Source organism: Oryctolagus cuniculus, chromosome 17, assembly GCF_051225735.1.
Source record: "Oryctolagus cuniculus isolate XC-2025 breed Fujian yellow rabbit chromosome 17, ASM5122573v1, whole genome shotgun sequence".
In the NCBI taxonomy this organism is placed as follows: domain Eukaryota; kingdom Metazoa; phylum Chordata; class Mammalia; order Lagomorpha; family Leporidae; genus Oryctolagus; species Oryctolagus cuniculus.
The window spans coordinates 20,126,633-20,142,724 of NC_142883.1; the positions used below are offsets into that span (position 1 = coordinate 20,126,633).

The window sequence follows — 16,092 nt, forward strand, 5'->3', positions numbered from 1 at the left end:
GTCTGTGAGCTGAGGCCTGGCAGCTCTGATCTTTATGTATCCCCCAGACAGTCCGTGGTTAAATTAACAAAGCCGTTGTGGTTAGCTTTGGCAAACGCCGAGACGGCCCCACAGTGTGTGTGCGGGCACTGACAGTGGCACTCAGGAGATGTCTGTCGTTTCCAATTCAGGCAACAAGAAGAGTTCCAAGAAGCAGTTCCCAAATGACATGATCTTCAGTGCGATCGCCTCGATGTTCCCTGAGAGTGGAGTCCCGGATGACATGAAGGAGAGGTAGGGGAGCTGTGCCCCCGGGCCACACAGAGCCCAGGCGAGGTGGTTATGCCAGCCTGTTTGGGGGCTAATTAAAAACCCCGGTGAGGGTAAGTGCACCGCACTTGCCTGCACGTCTGGTTATTCCTGGTGCTCGCTACCTCTGAACGTCCTTGCCGGGGCCGGGGCCGTTGTGTGCCGGCTTGGAAGGAGGAGCAGGCGAGAGCCTCACTCCGCCGTTTTCCTGGGGAGCTGCTCCAGCACCACCCATCGCTCTCCGCTGTCTGCCCAGCCCAGGGCAATGCAGTGGCATCTTCTGCTGACACACGCATTTCCCGATCCTCATAGAAACCCTGCCTGGTCCGCTGGCAGACCGTACCTGGGCGACTCAGTACCCACTCTCTTTTCTCACTGGAGACATTCCCTCGGAGGAACTCTTCTCTCTCTCCTCTTAACCAGGTACCGAGAGCTAACAGAGATGTCAGACCCCAATGCGCTGCCCCCTCAGTGCACACCCAACATCGATGGCCCCAATGCCAAGTCAGTGCAGCGGGAGCAGTCTCTGCACTCCTTCCACACACTTTTTTGCCGGCGCTGCTTTAAATACGACTGCTTCCTTCACCGTGAGTGGGCTACTCTGTTGGACACGCTCTCTCTCCCACCCCTGGCCACCCTTCCCTCCCCCTTGTCCCAGCTGATCATTAGATAGAGCTCCTGGCCTCTGGTCTGATGATGGTTTCACAACAGGGCCAGTTCTGTCTTCACTTGTGCGGCTGCGTACAGCGTGCTGTTCACAGGAACAGACGTGTCGGCCACATGATTGTCCCCTCGCACCTCCCAGCTTTGACAGGATTGGGCTGATGTCAGAAATGGCCACATTTTGTGCATCTTGGTTGCCACTATTTATATCAAATTCTGACTCCTGCTCAGCTTTGTTCTTTCCCATTTGTCAAATGGATAGAGCCTTGGGAACAGGACACTCTTTGTTTTCCAGCCTTTCATGCCACCCCTAACGTATATAAACGCAAGAACAAAGAAATCAAGATAGAACCAGAACCCTGTGGCACAGACTGCTTCCTTTTGCTGGTACGTTCGTAAGCTGTTCTGGAATTAACCGTGTTGAGATCAAGCAGGAAATGGTCCGTGGGCCCCCTGCTCCAGGAGCACAAGCCCAGTGAGCCTGGAGGTGGCTCCCCGGGGGCTGTGAGGCACAAACGCAGGGTGGCTCTGCTCGGAAGGAGCTCTCCGGACGCAGCAGGGCGATGGGGTTCATCTGATGGACTGAGCTTGGAAGGGCGCTCAAGGTTTCTGTGCTGTAAATACCATCTGCTTAGGAGTCAGCTGTATTGTTAGAACAGGAACAAGAAAGTGTGTGTGTGTGGTATGCACTCCATTTTCTTTGCTGCTGCGTTCCTTTAGGTGTGTATAACTGTAAGAGCAATAATACAAGAAAGTGCTGGTATTTTTTTTTTTTAAGATTTATTTGAAAGGCAGAAAGAGAAAGAGAATCTTCCATCTGCTGGGGCAGTACAACAGCCAGGACCCTGCCCGGGTGGAAGCCAGGAGCCAGGAACTCCCTCTGGGTCTCCCGTGTGGGTGGCAGGAATCCAGGGTTCTGGGCCATCATTCACTGCCTTCTAGGCACATTGGCAGGAAGCTGAATCAGAAGTGCAGAGTAGCCAGGACTCACACCAGGCACCCTGATGTGGGATGGGAGTGAGTGTCCCAGGTGGTAGCTTACCTGTCACCATGCCTGTCTCATGCTGATAGCTCACTGCGATCAGCCAGATGGACAGAACTTCCCTGGTGGAGAGACGTTAGTGTCATGTGTGCCTGGCAAGAGGCAGCTTGCTGAGCGCTGGAAGGGAGCAGGCCAGGGGCACTTGCCAAGATGCAGTTTGGCTTTCTGCGTAATAGAGGATGCTTGTGTAGAGAAGAAAAGAGAAAACTGCTGCTGCTGACGAAAGTTAGGTTATACATCCAAGTGCCTGGGGAAAATCTGCAAAATGGGCCATAGGGTCATGGCAAAGAATAAGTAAGTCAGCTTTATCCAATTTATTTTCTTCCCAAACATATGTTTGCCAAGTACCATGCCAAACCCTTAACATACAATCTCACAGCACTGTCCTGAGCTGAGAGAAACATATAGAAGTGACATATTTTGCTCCAAGTTTTAAATAATCCACATATGGCAGTGATAAAATTTAAGCCCTGGTCCATACTTACTTTTTAACTACTCCATGCATTTTTTTTTTTTAATTTCACCATGTCAGTCAACATGCCAGCTTTTGTATCACTCAAAAGAGCTGTCACCCTGGGACCCTGTGCAGGTATTGCAAAGGTGCTGCCAATGCCGTGTGTATGTTTAACTTACAGAGATACAGGCGCAGTTTTTCTTTTATTGCTTTTTAAGATATGAATATATATTCAGATACAATGCTAGACTATTTCCCCCAATTTTTCATCAAGAACAATTTCAGTTGTGCAGATGATCTTTGTGGATTTGGAACATTCTTTTCATATTCACTTTGTGTGTATGCATCTGTGTTTGTGTCTGTGTGTGTATCTTTGTGCATCTAGGTGTGTCTGTGTACATCTGTGTTTTTTTTTTTTTTTTAAGATTTATTTATTTATTTGAAAGGCAGAGTTAGACAGAGAAGGAGAGGCAGAGAGAGAGAGGTCTTCCATCTGCTGGTTCACTCTCCAGATGGCCACAACAGCTGGAGCTGCGCCAATCCGAAGCCAGGAGGCAGGAGCATCCTTTGGGTCTCCCATGCGGGTGCGGGGGCCCAAGGACTTGGGCCATCTTCTACTGCTTTCCCAGGTCATAGCAGAGAGCTGGATTAGAAGTGGACCAGAGGGGCTCGAACTGGTGCCTATGTGGGATGCCAGCACCACAGGCAGCGGCTCTATCCGCCACGCCACAGCACTGGCCCCACATCTGTGTTTCTGTGTGTTTGTGTGCGCGCACCTCTGGTTATCTTTTGCTGAACCATTTGCATATGCATTGCAGACATTGTGATGCTTGTTTGCTAAATAATTTCACAGCATCTCCAAAAATAAAGTCATTTTTTAAAATTTTATTTATTTATTTGAAAATCAGAGTTACAGAGAGAGGGAAAGACAGAAAAAGAGATCTTGCATTGATTGGTTCCCTCCCCAACTGGCTGCAACAGCTGGGGCTGGGCCAGGCTGAAGCCAGGAGCCAGGAACTTGGTCCAGGTCTCCTACATAGGTGATAGGGGCCCAAACACTTGGGCCATCTTCACTGCTTTTCCTAGGCCATTAGCAGGGAGCTGGTTCAGAAGTGGAATAGCCAGGACACGAACTGGAACCCAAATGGGATGTCAGTGTTGCAGGTGGCAGCTTAACCTGCTGTGCCACAGTGCCAGCCCAAGTCATTCTCTCCCACCCTAGGAAATTACCAGGAATTTCATGACATAACCTTCTCTCTCTTCTATATTACAGCTTTCTAACTGTACTAAGAATAGCTGTATTTTTTCTTTTTAAGACTAAGATCATCCAGTCAGGCCTTGGATCCGTGTGTTTTGACTCTGGTCACCTCAGATAACTCCAACACTTTTTTTTCCCCACTTTGAAAGTTCCAAGCTGGATATCTAGTAGGGTGACCCACATTCTGAGTTTGTCTTGTTTCTTTGTGGTGTCATCTAACTTGTTCTCTAGCCTGCTTCCTATAGCCTACAAATTAGCTCTGCAGTCTTGCTTTATTTGTGGGAACCATTTTGGGTAAGAATACTACCTAAGTGAGGCTGTGGACTTCACGCTGTAGCGCATGGTACCAGATTCAGTTCATCTCAAGACTTGTCTTTTGGGATCTCCTTTAGGCCCACAGTGTATTACTGTGTCTTTGGCGATGGCACACCTTTGTCCTTTACAAGTAGCTTTAGTTTTCAGAAACAGCTGCGAGGCTTTGGGAACCCAGCTGGTTGAGGAACTGTTGCTCAGTGTGTTTACAGCAGAGTAGCTGAGCAGGTGTTAGGCCTCGCAGTTCAGGCGCTGGTTAAGTACCTGTGTCCTACATCACAGTGCTCAGGGTCAGTTCCCAGCTCCGGCTCCTGACTCCAGCTTTCTGCTAATGCAGACCAGGGAGGCAGAAATGATGACTCCAGTAATGGGTCCCTGCCACCCACATGGGAGACCCGGGTGGGGCTCTCTGCTCCCGGCTTTCCCAGGCCATTGTGAGTATTTGGGCAGGGAAGCAGCAGATAGAAACTCTTTTCTCTCTGTGTGTCTCAAATAAATAAATGGCTTTAAAAAAATCATGGCTCTAAATATAAAACAGTATTCTTCCTATTTTGATAACAGACTGTGGGTGCTGGTTGGAATCCTGACTGCTCCACTTCTTCTTTTTTTTGACAGGCAGAGTTAGACAGTGAGAGAGACAGAGAGAAAGGTCTTCCTTCCGTTGGTTGACCCCCCAAATGGCTGCTATAGTGCCGATCTGAAGCCAGGAGCCAGGTGCTTCCTCCTGGTCTCCCATGCAGGTGCAGGGCCCAAGTACTTGGGCCATCCTCCACTGCACTCCCGGGCCACAGCAGAGAGCTGGACTGGAAGAGGGGCAACCGGGACAGAATCCGGCACCCCAACCAGGACTAGAACCTGGTGTGCCGGCGCCGCAGGCAGAGGATTAGCCTAGTGAGCCGTGGCGCTGGTCATTGCTCCACTTCTGAGCCAGCTCCCTACTGATGCACCTGGGAAAGCAGCTGAAGATGTTCCAAGTGTTTGTGCCCCTACACCCACATGGGAGGCCTGAATGTTGGTCTGGCTCAGCCCTGGCTGTTGTGGCCACTTAGGGAATGAACCCGTGGATGGAAGACCTCTTTCTCTCTGTAACTCTTGACTTTCAAATAAGTAAATACAATTTTTAAAAGAAGGAAACAAATAGTGTGGTAAAATGTCAAGAGCAGTGGCCTCAGGGACGGAGCCCTGGCTTTTGGCTCCGGAACAATGTGCTGGATCCTCTCCGGCAGCACTCTTGCCCCCTCTGAGCCTTGTCTCCACATCTGCAGGGGTGTGTGTGCTCAAATTCCACACAGCTCAACACCAGTAAGCTTCAGATACAAGTTACTGGAAAGTCAAAGATGCATATATGTACAGATTATATCTCTTTTAGAATCATTGGGCAGCTTTTGAAGTCTGTAAATTTCAGAATTTCTGTGGAGCAGCTGTTGCAGTGTGCTGTGCTCACACTCGCTGTATGGTACAGCGAATGGAGCAAAACCGGAAGGCAGCAGTGTTGCACTTGTGATAGTGGGAGGTGGCTGGTGGCTTGACCCATGCTCCTGTTTCCTACCTGCCCCGTCTCCACAGGAGGGCGCAAAGGAGTACGCCATGCTCCATAACCCCCGCTCCAAGTGCTCTGGCCGGCGCCGGCGAAGGCACCACGTGGTCAGTGCTTCCTGCACCAACACGTCGGCCTCTGCTGTGGCTGAGACTAAAGAAGGAGACAGTGACAGGGACACAGGCAATGACTGGGCCTCCAGCTCTTCAGGTACAGTGACAGAAAACGAGGGCCTTTCCTCCCTGTGCGAGGACACCAGCCAAGCCGAGACCTCTCCTCACACTTAGGGTTCCCGCCTTTGTGGGGCTGCTCATGCTTGCCGTGATTTCACCTGCAGCCAGTGGGGATGGGGAATGTTTTCAGTAACTGTTCTCCCATTGCGGTAGAGCGAAGTTCTGTGTGCAGCCAACCACATGCCACCTTCTTTTGTTTCTGATTTTTTTCCCTCTCAGAGGCCAACTCCCGCTGTCAGACGCCCACAAAGCAGAAGGCCAGTCCTGCCCCGCCGCAGCTCTGCGTGGTGGAGGCGCCGTCGGAGCTTGTGGAGTGGACCGGGGCTGAGGAGTCGCTCTTTCGCGTCTTCCATGGCACCTACTTCAACAACTTCTGTTCCATAGCCAGGCTTCTGGGGACCAAGACATGCAAGCAGGTACTGTCTGGCAGCTGCAGAAGCAGCGCCGGCCCCTCTTTCACCGTGGCTCTGCCCGTCGCATTGCTGTCTGGCGGGCCTGTGAGTCTGGCTCGTGCCCCTCGTCAAATGCTGGGCCTGGCAGCACTCGGGGCTCTGCCCTCCCCGCTACCACCACTGAGTACTTCTGGCTGGGCCCACGCTCTGGTTGCTTCTTCTGCTTCCTGTCTTCGCTCCTGAATGTGTGCCGCTTTCCTGGAAGCGCCTCTTGGGCCAGCTGTGGGTGCCATAGCCAGCGCACTGCCCTGCCCTCCGTCAGCCTCCTAAGTCACGTACTGTCCAGATTCTCTACTTCTGCCCCCAGCAGCTGGGCCTAGCCTTCCCTCCGGACTCAGACCACCCCTAGAAACAGTGCGACAGCAGCCCCTGGTGCTCTGGAGACTGCCAGACTGAAGACCCGGGGCGGGGCCTGCGCACAGGGCTCCCTCCCTCCTGGCCTCCTCCTCTCGTCTCCTTCACTTGGGATAGTCGAGAGGACCGTGAGTCCCCTCTGCTTTCATCTTGGAGCTCATACCTATTTCCTTAAGGTATAGGTTCCTAACTAACCTAAAAGGCAACAGAATTGTATGCAAAAAGAAAACATATGTTTTTTCCTGAGGATGAGAACTGTAGTTTCCATAGAAATCTCAGAAGGGCCCATAGCCAGCAAGAGAAAGGAGAGGGTAAAATGAGAGCTGTGAGAAGCTCGGGGAGGGCGCTGCCCTCTGGAGCTGCTGTCATACCGAGTATCATGCTCTGACATCTTTGTACCAACAGGGGGCGCTAGAGCTTAGCCCCGTGTACCCACTCCTGTGCGCTGCCCGCAAAGTTCCCTTCCTAAAAAGAGGCAGATAGAGTTGGTGAGACTCGGCCTACCACGGCGTGGCGGGCAGGGAGCTGGCGAAAGCGCTGCCTGCACCGTGTGGCCGTGTTCGGGCGTTTCTGCTGTCCTGCGCCCGGGTCAGCTGTTAGGAATTAGCCCCAGAGCCAGGGACCCGACGTCCTGGTGGCTCTCCGTCTCTCCCTCGCTGAAATGCACGCGGGCAGTTGCCTGTGAGCTCCACACAAGCCTCCTGAGCCCAGCTCCTGGCTGGGCCGCCCGCCCGAGCACAGGGCTGGAGCACGAGTGACGGCCTTGTTGCGCTTCTCTTCCAGGTCTTTCAGTTTGCAGTGAAAGAGTCACTTATCCTGAAGCTGCCAACAGATGAGCTCATGAACCCCTCGCAGAAGAAGAAGAGAAAGCACAGGCAAGGCTTGGACAGAGGCCTTTTGTGGCCAGGCTGGGCCCTGGGCTCCGCCCTCTCCTTGGGCTTCCCTTCTGCCCCCTGTTGGGCCCCTGTATGGGGCCATGTGAGCCCATCTGTTTGCCTAGGGGCAGCTTCTCGGGGCTCGCTGAGGCCCTGCCCCACTCCCCCAGGTGCCTCCGACCGTGAGATAACTTTCTGGTTTTCTATTGAAGCTCCTGGCCAGTGGGAAGTGGGCTGGCCCCACGGCCCCACCCTGAGACCCTTCCTCCTGGTTGGGTGGTTAGTTCCCGCCTCACCCACTTCTCAGCTCTGCCCCAAGCTTACTCCTTCTCCTTGTTTTTTGGCACTTGCATTGTGTGATAACGCTGTCTTATAGCTAGCCTCACTCAGGGTTGGAAGTTTAAAAAAAACCTGGCACCCTAATGAGTGTCACCTACGGGAGGAAGGTGCTGACACCGGGGCTGGGTGCAGAAGGAAGTCCCTGGGGCCCCTCCCTTCAGTTCCTCCACTCAGGAGAGAAAAGGCCTTCCTACCTGCTGCCCCCCGTCACCCACCTCCACAAAGGGGGTGCAGGGGAGGAGGAGAGGATAACCTTATGGTGGACACAGGGGGTTGGGCAGGGCGGGGTGGGCATTTAAGTGTCAGTCTTAGGCCGGGTGGATTTAGGACAGACTCCAGCTTCTGTGTACAAAGTAGGAGCCTTCCCTCGGATTTCACAACACTGTTCCCTGGTTGTCAGCCCAGAGTCCCTTGGAGCAAGAGGGCCGTAACCAGACCCACCCTTCTCTTTTTCAGACTGTGGGCTGCACACTGCAGGAAAATTCAGCTCAAGAAAGGTACGTGCCGCCAGCGCAGTCCGGGGCGGCGCCGTTCGCAGCCACACCCTGCGGCCGGCCCCCTGCCCCACGCGCACGGTGTGCTGACCCTGGCCGCTTCCGCAGAGGGCAGGTCTCTGTTGTCTGCAGCAGCTGAGGTGAGCAGCTCAGCCGCTCCCTGCAGCCGAGACCTCCTGGCAGCACTCAGGGGCCTGGCGCTCTCTGGCTTTGCCGCGGTGCCCTTGGCAGGCCCCAGAGCTCGGCTGCCGTTCAGCAGAGCTCCCTGTTATCGCGGGTCATCTCTGCACCCTCCCCACCAGACAGACCACAGCGGTCACCTCAGCTGTCTTCTCCCTTCAGCTGCCACCTGTGGCCCAGAGTGGTGGCGCCTAGAACAAGCCTCCTGGGGCCGGGAGCACGGCTGGGGAAGGCGGGCGGGCTGCGAAGGAGGGTGGTGCGGCAGCCCCGCTCGTTCCTCTCCTAGATAACTCTTCCACGCAAGTGTACAACTACCAGCCCTGCGACCACCCGGACCGCCCCTGCGACAGCGCCTGCCCCTGCATCATGACTCAGAATTTCTGCGAGAAGTTCTGCCAGTGCAACCCAGACTGTAAGAGCTGCCTCCCCCGTCCACACCCGAGCGCGGCCTCGGCGTGGCCCGCTCCCCTCCCCCCACCCCCGACCCCTGCGGCTGGCGGCCTTCTGCTGTGCTGGCCGTGGCTGAGGCATTCTACAGGGGAAACACAACACAGCGCTGAAATCATTCGTGAGAAACGCCTGAGTTTACGGCCGTAAGAAGCAGCGCGTGTTCAGCGATCAGGCCTTTCCCGACCTCCCTTTTCCAGGGCGGAACTCAGAGATGCGAGATCTTTTTCCTTAAGGTGCAGTCATCGTCTCTCTTTGGGGGATTTTTCTTTTTAGTTTAAATTTTTCTTCATTTTATTTGAGAGAGACAGAGACAGAAAAAGGTCTTCCATCTGCTAGTTCACTCTCCAGATGCCTACAACAGCCAAGAGCCGGGCCACACTGGAGCCAGGAGCTCAGACCTCCATCCAGGTCTCCCATGGAGGTGGCAGGAACTCAGTCAAGTACTTGAGCTGTCACTTGCTGCTTCCTATGGGTGATGGATCAGATTGGAGGAGCTGGAATCCGAACCAGGCACTGCAGGATGGGATTGAGCATCCCAAGTGGTGACCCAAGCGATGTGCCAAACCCCCACCCAAGAATGTTCGAAAAACATTTTTTGAGTCACTGTTTTTTAGTTTACAACTCTTGTTTATGTCTGTGTTTGTTTAATAAAACTGGAGTTTTGTTATCAGGTGGGAGCCAGGGCCCCGGGTGTGAGCAGAGGCTAACCGTGCTCTGCTCTGCTTCTTACCCGACCATGCCCTAACCCCGTCCCGGCTGAGCGCTTTGATGGCAGTCCCCAGAGCTTGCAGTTCTGGCGCCTGGCGGTTGTGTTCTCAAAACCACCTCACCCAGAGCAGATACCGGTCTCAGCCACAGCAGGGAGGGCAGTGGGTGGAGGAGGCTGGCAGAGCGGATGCGTCCTGTTCTCGGAATGATAGTTGTTTTCATGGTGAGGATTTACCAGTGAAAAGCACTGATTTCATTTTCTCTGGCGCACTCCCCATCACTGCCTTCCAGACTCCACCAGCAAGGGGGGAGGGAGAGCGCTGCTGAGGAGCCCCCGGGAGAAGCGGCTCAGTGCGCAGGCCTGCTCCTCCGCCCACACCTGCTTGTTTGGCCCACAGGCGCCGAGTGTCAGTAGACACTTCATGTCTGTGGAAAACATGAGTAGACGGGACTGCGAGCAGTTGTGGGGAAATGGAGTTCAAAGACAAGATTATTTTGGTGCGAAGTATTTTTGAGGGGCTGGCATTTGGCACAGCAGTTCTGTCACCACTTGGAACACCTGCAGCCAGCTACTCCCCTTACAACCTATCTTCCTGCTGATGCACATGCTGGGAGCCAGCAGGCCATGGCTCAGGTGCCCATGCGGGAGACCCAGATGGAGTTCCGAGCTCCTGGCTGCAGCCTAACCCAGACCTGGCTGTTGTGCACAATTAGAGAGTGAGCCAACAGATGGAAGATCTCTCTCTCTCTCTGTCTGTCTGCCTCTCTGTTTCTCCACCTTTCAGATAAAATGAAAATAGATAAATAAAACAATATTTTAAAGTAATTAAAATTTTTTTGAGGGGCTGGCATTGTAGCCTGTGCTTCAGCCGCCACTTGGGTGAGTCCTGGCTCCTCTGCTTCTGATCCAGCTCCCTGCTAACACACCTGGGAGGCAGCAGAGGATGGCCCACGTGCTTGCATCCCTGCCACCCATGTGGGAGACCCGGATGAAGTTCCAGGCTCCTGGCTGCTGTAGGCACTTGGGGAGTGATCCATCGGATGGAAGATCTCTTTTTCTCTGCCTTTTGAATGAATGAAAATAAACAAACATTTTTTTAAATGTCAGAGTACTTGCATTGGTTTCTCAGGTATTTTCCATGATAGGTATTTTTATTTTTTGAGAGGCAGAGGGAAGCAGAGCGAGAGAGCACGCTTCCCTCTGGTTCACTCCCCAGATGCCCACAAAGGTCAGGTGCTGGGAACTCCATCCAGGTCTGCCGGGGGGAGCAGGAACCCAGTTACTTGGCCATCAGCACAGCCGGGGGCCAGAGCTGGGAATGTCACCCAGGCGCTCTGCTGTGGGCCACAGGCATTTTCAGCTAAGCCAAATGCTCACTGCTGTGAGCTCTTTGGAGACACCCTGTCGTGCTCATCGAGGAGGGAGCGGCGCTCCTGGCCAGATGTCCTTGAACGCGTGCCGCCCCGAGTGCCACCGTGTCGGCTGCTTCTCTTCCTCACCGGGCGTCTCCCCCCAGGTCAGAACCGCTTTCCCGGCTGCCGCTGTAAGACCCAGTGCAACACCAAGCAGTGTCCTTGCTACCTGGCAGTGCGGGAGTGTGACCCCGACCTGTGCCTCACCTGCGGGGCCTCGGAGCACTGGGACTGCAAGGTGGTTTCCTGCAAGAACTGCAGCATCCAGCGTGGGCTCAAGAAGGTGAGGCCCTGCTCGGGGTCCCGCCCGGGCGACAGTGGGAGGCAGGGTTGTCCTGAGCACCCTTTGCACTGGGGCCTTCTGGGTTTCAGGGGAAGGTGCCGGCTGCGGGAAGGTGTTTCATCCCAGTGAGGGGTTAGAAAAGCAGTCCCTGAATTGGCCAGGCCAGAAGGAGCAGAGAAGGGGATGCGCCATTGATGGGATCTATTTTTACCCTCCCAGAGCAGTGAACGCCCCTAGCCCGAGCTCCAGGGGGAGGCGTCCTGTCTGCTCTCGCCACCTCCCTGTTGGGTTTCTCCTCCACCACAACAGAAGGGCTCGGGTTCTTTCTGTTTTCAGATCCTCTTAAGAGTTTCTAGTTCTCTCCACCCTGCCCCCTGCCACACACGTGTACGTGCAGCCTGCATACCCACGCCCCCCTCCCCGCCGCGGGCTGAGCTGTGACTCCCTCCCCCCAGCACCTGCTGCTGGCCCCCTCGGATGTGGCCGGATGGGGCACCTTCATTAAGGAGTCTGTGCAGAAGAACGAGTTCATTTCTGAGTACTGTGGGGAGGTGAGTGCTGTGGGCTTGGGCAGCCGCTGATGAGCAGCGCTGATTGTCTGCGGCCAGGCTTCTGTGAACTGATCTCTGAATCACTCAGCAGGGCTCCCGGGGGCCCTCGGGGACCCCACAGACCGGCTCGCAGTCCTCAGACGGACTGCTCTGCAGCTCTTGGGTGGTTTGGGCCACACGAGGGAGTGGGGGCTGTCCTGAATGCTGGTCATCCTGGGGGTGTGGCGGCAGCATAGCCCGAGTCCCATCCCTGTTACTCACGGCGCGACACGCAGCAGACACCTACGAGCCACACTGCCCTCCCAGCCCTTGCTTGGGCCAGGGGGCCAGGGGGCCAGGGGGCCAGGCCCTGAGCGGGCGGCCTGATACCCCTGTTTGTTCCTTGTCTCCCCAGCTCATCTCTCAGGATGAGGCAGACCGCCGAGGGAAGGTCTACGACAAATACATGTCCAGCTTCCTCTTCAACCTCAACAACGGTCTGGAGCCTGCCTCTCCCTCCCTCCCTCCCCCCCCTCCATGCCCTCCCAGCCCCGCTCTCCCCTATGTCACAGGGATGGGTGATCCCAGCTGCTCCACTTCCATCCAGCTTCCTGCTAAAGGGCCTGAGAAGGCAGTGGATGATGGCCGGGGTTCTTGGGTCCCCAACACCCATGTTGGAGACCTGGATGGAGTTCCGGGCCCCCAGCTTCCGCATTTGCAGAGTGAAGTAGCAGATGGGAGAGCCCCCCACCACTTTATCTGTCACTGCGCCTTTGAAATAAATGAGCAAATAAATCTTAAAAAAATTATTTTTAAATAATTTTCATGGGGCCAGCATTGTGGCATATTGGGTTAAGCCTCTGCCTGCAACGCTGGCATCCCAAATGGGCAGCAGTTCGAGTCCTGGCTGCTCCACTTCTGGTACAGCTTCTTGCTTATGTCTGGGGAAAGCAGCAGAAGACCCATTAGGAGACCCGGAGGAAGCTCTTGGCTCCTGGCTTTAGGAGCTAGTTCTGGCCTTTGCAGCCATTTGGGGAGTGAACCAATGGATAGAAGATATTTCTCTCCCCTCCCTCTTTCTCTCTCTCTCTCTCCCCCCTCCCCCTCTCCCTCCCTCCCTCTCTCCCTCTCTTCCCCTCTCCCCCCCCCTTCTCCCCCTCTCACTTTCCCCCTCTCCCCCCACCTCTCTCTCCTTCCTCCCTCTCTTCCCTTCTCTCTGTAACTGGCTCTTTCAAATAAATAAAGTAAATCTTTTTTAAAAAGCAGTCTTTGTGCCCAGTAGGTGAGAGGCAGCAGTCTGTGAGGCTCACCAGGAGGGCTTCCTAGGCCGGTGCTTCCCTGGCCGCGCTGGGGCCCAGGCGTCTGAGCGGTTTCTGTTACTGCTTTGTGGATTTGAAGCGCGGCTGAAGGAGCCAGAGTCGGCCCTGCGCTCATCGTCTTCCCTGATGTGCTTTCTACAGACTTTGTTGTGGATGCCACGCGGAAAGGAAACAAAATTCGATTTGCAAACCATTCTGTGAACCCCAACTGTTACGCCAAAGGTGAGTTCCCGCAGCCTCCGAGGGCAGCGGGATGGCCGCCCCGCTCACTGTCACTCCAGCCCTCGTCAGCTCTTTCCATAACTCAGCTGTTTCTTATCCAGAGATAATCACGATTAATGCCTTTCAATCCTGATAGCGAGTTGGGCCTCTCGCTGTTTCATAATCTGCTTTTTCAGTGTTATAAACACTTTCCCACAAATATGATTGAAAGATAATTCTTTGCCCACATCAGAGTGGTGGAGTTAAGAGCACAGGGGCGTCATTGCTGCTTGTCCAAGTCCCCTTGGTTTATGCTTTCCTGGGAGTTTGGGGACGTCCTCCCTGCTGGCTCGGAGCTGACCCGGAGCCCTGCCTGGGCTCTTGTCTCTGCAGTGGTCATGGTGAACGGAGACCATCGCATCGGGATCTTTGCCAAGAGGGCGATTCAGGCAGGCGAAGAGCTCTTCTTTGACTACAGGTGGGTGGCTGGCCACGGTGCTCACGAGCGGTGGCTGCCAGGATCGCGGTGGCCTCTGGGGCCCTGCCTCAGAAGTGGGGCCCCTGTCCAGGGCTGTGGGGAGGAGGCGGGGAAGTGAGACGGGCGGGAGCCCTGCCTGCCCGTCACAACATCCGTGAGAGTAACCTGGCTCCCCTCCTGCCCTGGGACAGGTACAGCCAAGCCGATGCCCTCAAGTACGTGGGGATTGAGAGGGAGACCGACGTCCTCTAGCCGCCTGTCCCGCCCCCACCCGCGACACAGTGGCGGCACCGTCCTTGCTTTCACGCACGCACCACTGCTGCTGAGTTCCCGTACTGTGTCTTCCACGCCGAGAAATCCCCCGCCTACTCCCTCTGTTGCGAGGCCTCAGCTGCATCCCGTGGGGGCGGAAGGGGAGACAGAGGCAGAGCAAGCTGCGGAAGAGTGGGGCTGCCCCCCAGGGCTCAGAGGAAGAGTGCACAGCTGGGTGGTTGGCCTAGGCTCGGCTCTGGTCCGCGGGCCACAGCAGGCACCCCAGCCAGTCCCTACCGACCGCCAGCCCAACGCGGAGCTTTCCCGACAGAGGGTCCTGGTGGAACTGAGGTGCCAGGCATGGCTCAGCGGGCCTGAGGCCTGGACAGGACAGGCTGAGCGGAGCCTGGTCCCTGGAGCCTGTGTGAGTTAGGGGCAAGCCTGGCCGGCAGCACAGCCGCAGAGGGAGGTGGGCGCCCCCGCCACCTCCTCCTCAGTGAGGGCAGGGCCCAAGTCCAGGCTGGATGCTAGAGGAAGCAAGTGAGGGCCGCCCTCCCGTGGGCAGGGCGGGAGAAGCAGCCCGCCGTCCCAAGTGCAGCTGCCAGATTGGAGAACGCCATCTCCATGCGCCGTGCAGATAGATGGAGATGTGTTCGTGCCTTCCAGGAGCAGGGGCAGTGCCCAGCTCCCTCTGACAGCCTGGCCTCCGGCTGCAGGCGGGCCACTTCCTGGAGAGGCCAGGCCTGGGGCCAGTGCTGCTGGTGTCTTCAGGGTATATGGGCAAGGCCTGGCCTGGGGAGGGAGAAGTTGTAGGCGTGACTTCCTGTTCACAGCTCCTGCTGTTGGAAAGCGCGAGTTGGCTGGAAGTGGAGGGGTGTAGTTAGGATGGCAGCACACGTGCCGGGCAGGGAACCCCCCGCCCCAGTCTGTGATGCCTCCTCTCGGGGCTTGATGCAGAGCAAAGCACTTTATTTGAGAAAGTCTGGGAGTGGGGTGATGGCTGAGCCGAGGTTGCAGGGCCCCTGCTCAGTCCCACCCTGGAGTGGGGAGCACGTGGGCTGGAAGATTCTCCTCCAGTTCTGACTCATCTCGGGAGGCAGCAGGAGCCAAGAGACCGGAGCCGGCAAGAGCTGCCTGCTGTGTGGGTGCAGTGCTGCACTGGTGGGGAGCGAGGCGTGCGCCGGGGAGGAAGGAGTCGGGCAGGCTCAGAGTCTGGTCCCCGGCCTCCGCTGACCACTCCTCCCTCCCTCCCACCCCCCCACCCCACTGGCTGTCCCAGGAAGGCAGAAGTGGGGCTCCCTATGGCCACACCGCTCTGGGACACGCACGCTCACACACACACACACACACACACACACACACACACTGACCACACTGGTGGGCACACAGCCAGTTCCTGATAGAACCTCTTCCCCTCGCTGGGCAAGCCACTGCCTGGACCTGCTGCGGTTGCCTTGTGCGTCAGAGATGCCCCCAGCCGGACTGTGGGCTCTGTATTACTCCCAAGGGGGAGAGCAGAGGCAGAGACGCAGGAAGGAGCAGGCCAGTGTGAAACCCAGGGGGCTAGGCTGCCCCCACCTTCTCAGTGAGCAACCAGGGACTGGCCCTGCTCCCCAGTTCTAGGCCACAGGTACTCCTGCACCTCCACACCTTTCCCCCATTCCTGCTGTCCCCCACTTCTAATGACGGGTCTTGACCCCTCTGCCCTGCACACCTTGATGAGTGGCGCAGGGTGGTGGGCACTGGAGAGGCTGGAGGACGTGCGGCTTTGTCGCCAGTGAACTCCGCGCACTTTAAAGTCCTGTGGCTTGTGACCTCTCAATCTGAATAAAGTGTCAGAATCCACCTGGGCAAGTGGAGTGCCGTGTGTCTCGGGGCTGCAAGGGCCTGGGGAGGGCGGCACAGGAGTAGGTCAGCCGGAAGCGGCCGAGTCGGGTCCCCGCTGACCGCTCACATCTGGGGCTGGGCCCTGGCAGA

At 56.0% G+C, this 16,092-nt stretch overlaps 1 protein-coding gene across 17 annotated transcripts in view; it reads left to right on the top strand.

The window, feature by feature from the left end:
* Window positions 1-15,960, top strand: part of EZH1 (enhancer of zeste 1 polycomb repressive complex 2 subunit) — a 38,777-nt gene extending 22,817 nt beyond the window's left edge. For 12 of the 17 annotated variants that reach the window (XM_089317754.1, XM_008271515.5, XM_089317758.1 and 9 more), the window contains 14 exons: window positions 171-273; window positions 712-875; window positions 1,247-1,338; window positions 5,584-5,764; window positions 6,007-6,203; window positions 7,377-7,468; window positions 8,264-8,304; window positions 8,768-8,893; window positions 11,157-11,335; window positions 11,791-11,886; window positions 12,281-12,362; window positions 13,326-13,406; window positions 13,779-13,863; window positions 14,055-15,960. In XM_089317754.1, coding sequence (XP_089173880.1) covers window positions 171-273; window positions 712-875; window positions 1,247-1,338; window positions 5,584-5,764; window positions 6,007-6,203; window positions 7,377-7,468; window positions 8,264-8,304; window positions 8,768-8,893; window positions 11,157-11,335; window positions 11,791-11,886; window positions 12,281-12,362; window positions 13,326-13,406; window positions 13,779-13,863; window positions 14,055-14,115 — 1,580 coding nt within the window. In that variant the 3' untranslated portion in view covers window positions 14,116-15,960. Of the gene's footprint in view, window positions 1-170; window positions 274-600; window positions 876-1,246; window positions 1,339-5,583; window positions 5,765-6,006; window positions 6,204-7,376; window positions 7,469-8,263; window positions 8,305-8,767; window positions 8,894-11,156; window positions 11,336-11,671; window positions 11,887-12,280; window positions 12,363-13,325; window positions 13,407-13,778; window positions 13,864-14,054 lie in introns of all 17 variants that reach the window. The other 5 variants (XM_089317760.1, XM_089317763.1, XM_089317761.1 and 2 more) reach the window with 2 other exon arrangements.
* The last annotated feature ends 132 nt before the right edge of the window (window positions 15,961-16,092 follow it).